General features: G+C 40.9%; 1 protein-coding gene across 1 annotated transcript in view; it reads left to right on the top strand.

Annotated features, from left to right (window-relative positions):
- Pstk (phosphoseryl-tRNA kinase) overlaps positions 1 to 9,151 on the top strand; it is a 10,567-nt gene extending 1,416 nt beyond the window's left edge. The window contains exons 2-6 of the mRNA XM_021167708.1: positions 934 to 1,228; positions 1,459 to 1,657; positions 5,246 to 5,321; positions 5,822 to 5,915; positions 8,930 to 9,151. Coding sequence (XP_021023367.1) covers positions 934 to 1,228; positions 1,459 to 1,657; positions 5,246 to 5,321; positions 5,822 to 5,915; positions 8,930 to 9,129 — 864 coding nt within the window. The 3' untranslated portion in view covers positions 9,130 to 9,151. The remainder of the gene's footprint in view (positions 1 to 933; positions 1,229 to 1,458; positions 1,658 to 5,245; positions 5,322 to 5,821; positions 5,916 to 8,929) is intronic.
- The last annotated feature ends 1,191 nt before the right edge of the window (positions 9,152 to 10,342 follow it).

The raw sequence follows: 10,342 nt of genomic DNA on the forward strand, positions 1-10,342 counted from the left end.
TGGTCAGTGTGGTTAGAAAATCTCCACCCTTTAGGCAGTGACACACATTTCCTTCTCTGGGTTAATCTGGGGTACGTTTTTGTAGACAGGGCAGGAGCAGGGCTCCTCTCCTGCCCTTTTGTATCTCCTCCAGTCTTGACTGCAGAACCACTCTCCTCTCACTATCCCTCAAAACACAAGACTACTTGCCCCCCAATCTCACAATCCAACTGTTGGCCTGAGGTCTTCAAATCTTGACCAAAGGACCTTCAAATGGACTTGTCTTACTGGTATCCCTTTTCATTCCAAGGACAAACCAACATTGCTTAGGTTGTTTTAATCTAGCAGGATCTTGGTTGTGGCTCTTTTGGTCTCCTATATAAAGGGTTTTCATTCTCATATATTCTTGCATGCATGCACCCATCCATCCATCCATTTCGGACACATTTCTAGAACACCTGTAAGGTGCCGGCCAGCCTCTCTGCTGGAGGCGGGTGGTCTGGCAGGGAGAAATATGAAGGTGCACAGAAGGACCTGGCTGATATAAGCCCTGTTAGAATAGGGACAATGGACAGAATAGGGCTGGATTGCCTTCTACACAATTGAGTCTGACAAAGCTTCACACAGCTCTGGGGACTTTGGAAATATTCCAGGGAGAAAGGGTGCAGGAACTATAAAGACGGGAAGGTATGTGAAACAGGGTGTCACCTGAGAGCTGCACATGCTTCAGTATTGTGATGTGCAAGTTTAAATGGGAAGAGGATGGCAATAAAACAAGACAGTGAGCCTACTGGCCAAAATTCAGGTATGGTGTCGCATACCTTTAATCACAGCACTTGTAAGGCAGGGGCAGGTGGATCTTTGTGAGTTCAGAACAGCTGGGGCTATTATACCCTGTCTTGGGGGGAAAAAAGCCTAATATAAATTTCAATTCTTTGTTGTTGTGTTTTGTAGCCATCCCAGTGGAAAATGTTCCGACAAGAACTGTTAAAGCACCTGGAATGCTTCCTCGTGGCGGTCATTAGTGGGGCTCAGATGTCTGCCCCACCCAACAGGACTGAGGCCGTGTGGGAAGACTTCATAGCCTGCTTAAAAAGTCAGGATTTGATGATCTTTCCTACAGCACTAGAGGCCCAGCCTTGCCACCTCTTGGCAAAACCTGCTGTTTCTAGACCTTTGTTTTTGGTGTTAGATGACAACTTTTATTACCAAAGTATGAGATATGAAGTCTACCAACTGGCTCGGAAATGTAATTACATTTTTTTTTCTTACACGTGGAAACATCGATTCACATATATCAAAATCACAGCTGCCTTTAGTGAGCTTTTAATTGGATTGGGTTTATATGGATTTTGTTTTTAAAGAGGGTATTCAGTATTGCAAATGGAGTTTCTACTGCATCCTTTGGGACTGGTATATATTTATTTCACATTTCTGGAGAGACAGACTGGTAATTTGGTAATTTAAAACTGTTTTCAGATTCGCTAGGCTTTTGCCAGCTCTTTTTAGACTGTCCCCTGGAGACGTGTTTGAAGAGGAATGGTGAGAGGTCCCAGCCACTGCCTGACGAGACCATCCAGCTCATGGGGAGAAAGATAGAGAAGCCCAACCCTGAGAAAAATGCCTGGGAACACAACAGCCTCATAATTCAGAGTTCAGCATGTTCTCTGGAAGCCAGGTATTCTCCTCTAAGCCATTTTGGTGTTCTCCTGCTAGGTATCATGGGAAACATATGCTTAACCGTATGGGGTTGACCGTTCTCCCACAGGCTTGGGGAATTGTGTGCTGGAGCAAATGACACCAAGAAAGTTTAGTTTGTTCAGGGTCACCAAACTTTTAACGGCTAAGATTTGAATCCAAGTTTCTTTATAAATGTCTGCTTTTAACTGTTCAAACTGTAATGTCTCCGGCTGGGGAGATAACTCGTTGGGTAAAGGGCTTGCTGCACTGGACCTGAAGCTCAGATATGTACAGGTGGGCATAGCTACTCACATCTATAATCCCAGCACTGCGTGGGGGTGGTACTCATGACTAGCCATTCTACTGAAAGACCCTGTCTTTTGGCATTCTTGTTAAAGTTGCCTACTAAATAGGTTGTGAAGTGTTTTTAATGAAATCTATTGAGTTCAGTGGTCAAGCACCTGTGTAACTTGTGCAAAGTCATAGTAAGAAACTTAATACTCCTCAAAAGTCTTTTTTTTTTTTTTTTTTTTTTGGTTTTTCGAGACAGGGTTTCTCTGTGTAGCCCTGGCTGTCCTGGAACTCACTTTGTAGACCAGGCTGGCCTCGAACTCAGAAATCCGCCTGCCTTTGCCTCCCGAGTGCTGGGATTAAAGGCGTGCGCCACCACGCCCGGCTTCCTCAAAAGTCTTAAATTGTAATTAAATTAATATTGGGTTCTGGGTTGTCCTAGAGCTCTCTCTAGTCATCCTGCCCATGTGTATGTGAAACTTTCCATTGGTGATATATCTGCAGAATTTGTAACATTTTTGATAGAAATTTCATGAATGATGGAAATGTTCTCTGTTCTGTCCAATATGGGAGCAGCCAGTCATGAGAGTTATTGAAGACTTAAATGTATCTAATGTTAGTGATATGTGAGCTGATAGTTAATATGGCCTCATATGGTGACAATCTGTGCTGTTGTTAAACAGTGTAAATCTCAGATACATTGTGCACATTAGTAAATACTTTAATTTTTAAGCTTAAATTTGTTTTTTATGTAATCAAATAATTTCCTCATTTTTCCTCACCTCCTCTTATTGCCCCCCCCCCGCTCCTTTCCAAATCCATGGCCTCTTTATTATTGTCATATACATATATAAATAATACACATATACATATAGTTTATAATACAACCTGCTGAGTCTGTTTAGTGTTTCCTGTATATATGTGATTTTAGGGCTCACAATTTAGTATTGGATAACCAACTAGGGACCTCTCTAGGGAAGACTAATTCTTGCTCAGTAGTCATTAGTTGCCTATAGTTCTTTGTCCCATGAGGATTCCCCCTTCTAAGTTAGACTGTCTATTGGTGTTGTCATAGTTCAGGTCTTATTTAGGCAACCAGATTGTTGAGATAATCATGGGTTTGGCTTCTGTGTCATTGCTAGGAAACACAATCTCACAGCACATTTTCTGGTATCTCTGTCTTCTCTGATATTCTCTGAACCTTGAGTACAGGAATTGTGTTATAGCTGTAACCACTAGGGCTGGACACCCCATGATCGTTTGTTTTCTGCATTTTGAGCACTTGTAATGGTCTCAATTGGCTGCAAAGAGAAATGTCTTTGAGGAGAGGTGAGAGCTGCCCTTCCCCATGGGTATAAGGATAAGTATTTAAGTGCTGTTGGGAAGTGATGCTGGCTTACTATAGTGGTAGTACTAGGTACTCTTCTAAGGCCCATGGCCTCCCTAACTCAGGGAGTTGGCTAGGTTTCCAATACCAGGCATGTTTTCTTTCTGTTGAGTGGGCCTTAAGTCCAAATAGGCAGCTGTTGGTTACTGCCAAGAAATGATTGCTAGCCACTACTGCTACATTAGAGATAGTGTGCTGTGCTGGTTTTAAGCTTAATTTTAAAAATTAATTCTTTGAAAGTCATTAGACAGATTTCTTAGTGCAGTTTCTGTATAGTTTATAAGTTTCATATACCCACAATAAAATGGACCTAGCACTTAAGTTGCTATTGTCTATGCAGTTCATAAAACAAGTCGCTGGTGAGGTTTCCAGTTTTCCAAAACAGGGTCTCAGTATGTAGCCCACCCAGGCTGGTCCCAAATTTATGATTCTTTTTCAGCCTCCCAAATACTGTGATTGACTGCAGATAGATATATGCCATCAAGCCCAAATAAGGTGTCTAGTTTTGTCATAAAATCTTGAAACTGAACAGGCACATCGCCAACGGATTGCTATCCTTTCTGGAGCTTATAAATCCCTCCCCGTCTCTGGCCGATTGAGGTACTGTGAGAATAGTGTCAGTTTGATCTTCACTGCTTCGGCACCGGCGAGATGTGGGGTAGGAGAGTGTGGGTTTCTGTAGTCACTGCCAGCCCTTACTGTAACCTGCAATGTTGTCCCAGGTCTTACAAACATGGTCGAGTGACTTGTACACATGCAATAGTCACAGAGCAACCAAGCTACCAAACTGAGGTAGTGCCAAGTCTGGAGACCCACACTACAAACCGAGAGATAGATCTATCTGATCACGATAGCTTTCCCCAGCTTCTATAATGTAAAAACAACTACTCAGCATACTTACATATTGGCAGGGTTTCTGGACGCAATGCCATTCCATCCTTACAACCCTTCAAGGGTAAGAATTGCATAAAACTTCCACTTTATGCTGAGATAACTGAGGCCCAGGTAAATCAAGTAACGTGCCTAGGATGTAAATGGCAGAACCAAGGGACCCAGTGCAGTCACGTTCTAGAGCCTGGACTTCCTTTCCCCCATGAGAAAGATCAAGGTGGAGATGCTACACTGTGCAGTCATTAGCTTGTAAGCTCAGCTCTGATCCCTTTACTCTAAGTAAAACCCAGTCTGCTCCTGACTTACATATTCTAATAACCGCCCTGCCACCATCCCGGAAGAGCCTCCTATGTTATGTGAGCACCAAGAGCTTACTTCCAGGCCTGGTGTCGGTTGTTTCCTCCGCCTGGCTCAGCCATCTAAGATGGAGCGAATGACAGTATCTGGCTACGCAGTCTCTCAGAACCATCACTTTATTGTCTTCATTCAGCCACTTACTGATACCCAGTATTATGTTTCGCTCAATGGCTTTCCTGTCTCACTGCATTCCATTTTCAGGACTAGAGTGGTGAGCACCTTGTTATACCCCCAGATTAGCGCTTTCACATACAGTGTTTACACATGAGATGCTCAATGTACATATTTACTGAATGAATCAATTCTACCTGAATTCTCTAGGGACCTTTGGTTAGTGAAGAAATTTGTTAATCCTTATCTAGTAAATAAGAAGTAGCCAGAAATAAACACTTATCTTTCTTTAGGGACTACACAGTTCAGGATATAATAGGGGAAGAAATTGCTTATTGGTACATCTTAGAAAAGTAGCCTCTTATGATGGCTTATAATTTGTTTGAGCTTCATTGAACATTATATAAAAGGAAGATGGCGTTCAGATCACTCCTTTCAATAGGGACCTTGGAGGACCTAGGAGTTCAACCTAGTATTATTATTGCAGGTTCTTTAAAAATAAAATGTCTCACGGAAAGATTTTTTTACTTCATCTTACTTTCTCTGTAGCCTGGAGGTGACTGGTTTGTTGCTTACTGCATTGGAAAATCCCGTAAAATGTGTTGAGGATAATACGGAACAAAAGGCAAGTATTCCAGTTAGACTTGGTTTTGCAAATGAAAAGGAGTAACTTTCTTGCAGGGAAACTTTTTGAGCTGCTGATAGCAAGAGAAAAGGAGGAAATGGTCTGTTAGCAGCAGAGCACTGTACCGGCCTTTGGCTTCTGACATCCAGTCAGGGGACTGCCAAGGGCCTGTGCTGGCTGGCCAAGGACCCACAGGAAACGTTCGGACATGCTGGAGCCTTATGTTGGGGACTTAAAATGGACCAAGGTGGAAGTGCGTATACCATTAAAGCACAGAAACAACTACATATAGGTTGGAGGAAGTTTTAATTCCTAGCAAGTCAGCTATTGCACACTCAGCAGCACACACTTTACAACTGGACATGATCCATTTGGATCTTCTGTGAGATAAAACGAACCGAAAAACCACCATTGCTTTTCTTTTGGTCCCTTCAAATGAGCCTGTACCTTGGTCACTCCTTTTATAAACTATTCCCAGTAACAGTGGCTGTATTACACAGGAAACGGACAGAATTATCTGTTCCGCTAACATCCTTCATAAAGCTGATGAGGCACTCCGAAGAACCGTCTCTCAGACCATGAGGGAAGCCAAAGGTACGTGGACTTATTTCTGTGCTGTTTAGCTGCTGGGGTGCTCTCTCTTGCTGCTGCCATTTCCTTGACACCAGAAAGATTTATTCTATCAGAGTTTGTATCAGTGTTTCAGTTTAGCCCTTGCCGTTTGGCTTCACAGCTAGACCATGCCCTGAAACAGCATCGTTTTTCTCGTCCTTACTGATGGCCTTTCTTTCACTAGCCCTTTTCCTAGATGCCAGGGAATCAACAGGAAGCAGAACACTCTAGTGAGGAGACAGACACAGACGTAATGATATGACCACACACAGTCCCCTGAAGTAGAGTGCTGGATTGAGTTTTGAGAGTAACTAGGGTGCTGGAGAGGTAACTGAATGGTTAACAGTAGTCCAGGTTCAGGGGTCAGACTAGCATGGGATTTGAACAAGGTCACTGTACTATAAATATGAATAATACTTAAAAAGAAACAATCATATTTCAGATATGTGGTTAACTATAGCTTTTTCAATAGCTGCTTTAGGTCTTGAACATTTAATGCCTTGTTATGTTTAAAATTTGTTTTAAAAAGAAACAGCACATTAACTAGTCTGATGTACTAAATGTTCTATACTCTTTATAATCATGTACAGTGGGTCTAATTTTTATAAATAGGAAATGGGGGTTCACAGTGAATTCAAGTAACTTTCCCAAGGCTGAACAGCTGTTAAATTTGGGGGCAACCTAGGCTGAAGGTGATTCCCATCCAGTCTGTTGTTGTGAAACCCTCTCTACCTTTATTGTCACCTTCATGAAAGCTGGGGGCACTGAAAACCAGTGTAGTAACCATACCATGTTTCTCAAATTCTCTTTACCCATGAGCATATGTTGTAAATTGTGTAGTATATAAACGGACACATGAAGAAACAAGCTTCAGAAACGCATCCCCATATTTAATGTAAAGTTTTATTTTCTAATTTTAGAAAAATGCCCATTGCCACTCATTAATGAAGTACAATCCAAAAGGGTCAGAACAGAAGTGGCATTATAATTAGAACAAAGCAGAAATCATTCTTTTTTTCTCAGCCATTTGGCTCTTGTTGTTCTGGCTTATGACGGACGTCTTATAGCACTTACCATTCCCACCCACTGGAAAAATGGAGACTTTTCTGGAGGGGATTGGTGTGGTTTTTAAATGTGTGCTTGAATGAAACTAAAAATTCAGTTTCTTTGCCATCAAGAAAGTGAGGTGGCAGCCCCCAGATAGTATAAAACATTTGCAAATGTCTCATGAGCCATATTTAGAGAAATCTTTACCACTTGGTAACACACAGGTAATACAAATTTAAAATGGATAAATATCTAAATAGACACTTTTCTCCCAAGGGTGATAGAAAGATGGCCAGTATTCAAACGAAAACATGTTTAAATAGCAAAATACCAGTCAAAACCATGGGAGATATTGTTTTGCAGCCATTAGCATGGCCAGAATGAGGGCTCTAAGACTTGTTGAGAATGTGGACAAATCAGAACCCTCTACTGGTGGGAACATAAAATGATGCATGTGCTTTGGAAACAGCCAGGTGGGTCTTAGTTATGTAAGTCTATAGTTACCATGTGGCCCAACTATTCTACTCTATGGTAACAGGATTGAGAAAAAAATTATAATGTTGATACAAAGCTGTTTATAACAGAACTATTCATAACACCCAAAAGGTGGAAACAACCCAACTGTCCATCACCTGATAAATGGGTAAACATTTATCATTTATCAATGGGTAATACAATGTGGTTGCCCATATAATGGAATGTTATTTAGCTATAAGTAACACTAGAATACTGACACAGGATAGAACATGGGAATGTTGCAAACATCCCAACTGAAAGAGTGTATGAACATCCAGAACTGGGAAATCAGGGCAGAAGGGTAGGGGTGGTGGGTTGGGATAGGGAAGTGGGAAGTGAGAAGGGTGACTGTCAGGGGATCCAGGGTTTGCTTTTAAGTTATGAAAATGTTCTAAAATTGACTGTGGTGATGATTACACATATGTGAATAATCTAAAAAAAATTACTTTTTTTTTTTTTTTTGAGACAGGGTCTAAGTAGCTCTGGCTATCCTGGAACTCTTGTAGACTAGGCTGGCATAAACTCAGACCCACCTGCCCCTGCCTTCCCGGTGCTGGGGTTAAAAGCATGTGCCACTATTCAAGCTAAGCCATTACATTTTCAATAGATACATTTATAGTGAGTTATATCTCAATAAAGTTAATTTCAGATGCTCAGTAAACAACCCATATGGCCATGCCTAGTAGAACATTTCTGTCATCATAGAAAGTTGCTTGGGACAACTGTCCAAATGTATTATTTATCAGCTTCAAAAAACCAAATTGTCAGTTTATTTTTCAAAGCAAAAGATAGTAAGTTAGGTATCTAGGCTCAAAAATAACCTACTGTGGCGAGCCTTTAGTCCTGGAATTTGAGAGGCAGAAGCATGTCTATGTGAGTTTAAGGTCAGTTTGGCCTACATAGCAAATTCCAGGCCAGCCAGTGCTACATAATGAGAATCTGTAAAAGCATCCTTCTAGGGAACTAGAGAGATGGGTCAGTAGTTAAAAGCACTTGCTAGTCTTGGAGACAACCTGTGTTCAGTGCCCAGCACTGACATGGTGGCTCACAACCATCTGTAAACTCCCGTAATGGGGGATAGTATGCCCTCTTCTGGCCCCTGTGAGCACTCGGGATACCAGTGGTACTCAGACATACATACAAGAAAAACATTCAAATACATAATATAAAAATAAATAAAATCTTTAAAATACATATTCTTCCAAGTTTATTGTTTTCTATTCAAACACGCCAGAGCAAATACTAACCCTAACTTCCTATGGCTGTTAGTTCAGATGACTCTTCTAGATCACATTAACATGATTTCTTATCTATAAACGATTATAAATGCCTTCTAATTGATTATTGGAGAATCTGGCCTATTTGATGGAATCAAATGACTGATGGCAGCAGGCAGTCCAGACTGACTAATGTTAATATATGCTTTATTTTAGATGAACAAATACCTCTTAATAACTTGAAGGATCTAGCAGAAGAACTTAACAAGCTCAAAGCAGATGTTCTGGAAGATCTAAGACAAGGAAATAGAAAATATCTGCACTTTCAGCAAACCACTGACTTATCAGATATAATTTCTTCTTTTTGTAAGGAGAGAGATACTATTGTACAGAAGTATTTTTCAAAGCAACATTAAACTCTCTGAATTTCTAGTCAAATGTCTGATTTGGATAAACTTTTGCAAACAATCTTATATGGCTGGATGTTTTCTAGACTGGTACTCTGACTGGTACTCTGACTGGTACTCTGACTGGTACTATAGACTGGTACTATAGACTGGTACTCTGACTGGTACTATAGACTGGTACTCTGACTGGTACTCTGACTGGTACTCTGACTGGTACTATAGACTGGTACTCTGACTGGTACTCTGACTGGTACTATAGACTGGTACTCTGATTGGTACTCTGACTGGTACTATAGACTGGTACTCTGACTGGTACTCTGACTGGTACTATAGACTGGTACTATGACTGGTACTATGACTTGCCAAAGACTACTCTGAACACACACACACACATCCAAAATGTCTATTCTAAAAGTTCCATTTTGCATACCAGAAATTACTTCAGTGAGCTGCTTGTCAAATCGACATAGATAACTGAGTATATGAGGCAACCTTCCTCATTGATATGCCACGAACTGAGTACAGCACCCTAACTGATCTGAATAAAATCTATTTCCCGGCATACAGTGATGCCACAATACCTGACAGAAAACCACTGAGAGAGGAGAGATTTATCTGGGCTCACAGTTTCAGGAGGTGGGGAAGGCATGGCCACTGGGTTGGCTCTGAACAGAGTGGCAGAATCTTGTGGTGGTTGTATCTCCCACTGTGGAGAAGGAAGCAGAGAGCTCTAGAACAGAATCAGAGGTGAATAAAACCTTCAAAGACCAGGGACTACTTCCACCAAAGAGGCACTACATTGCCAAGGTTCCACAACCTTCTAAAACAGTGGTACCCACTGTTCAAGTGCTCAGACTGAAGAGCCTCTGGGGCACATCTGTCATCCAAACCATACCAATTAGAAAGGAGTTTTAGATCTATAGAGCTCTTTTGTTCTAAACTTATAATACCTCTTTCTATAAGAGCTTCCAGAAATTCAAACTAGCCTGTCATAAAGTCCTTTATTAACATTTTTATATACTGTAAAATTACTAAAAAAAATTTAGTTTTAAAAAACAAAAAACAAAAGTCATTAGAAAGTGTTACTTTTTATTAATACATTACAAAAGCAAAGCATTATTCACAATAGGAACTACATACTATCGTTACTTCAGCATAGATTGCTTTCTTGATCCCTAAACAATATAATAATATATCTTACAACTGTAGTGCAAGACTTGCA

This window comes from Mus caroli, chromosome 7 (assembly GCF_900094665.2).
Source record: "Mus caroli chromosome 7, CAROLI_EIJ_v1.1, whole genome shotgun sequence".
NCBI lineage: Eukaryota > Metazoa > Chordata > Mammalia > Rodentia > Muridae > Mus > Mus caroli.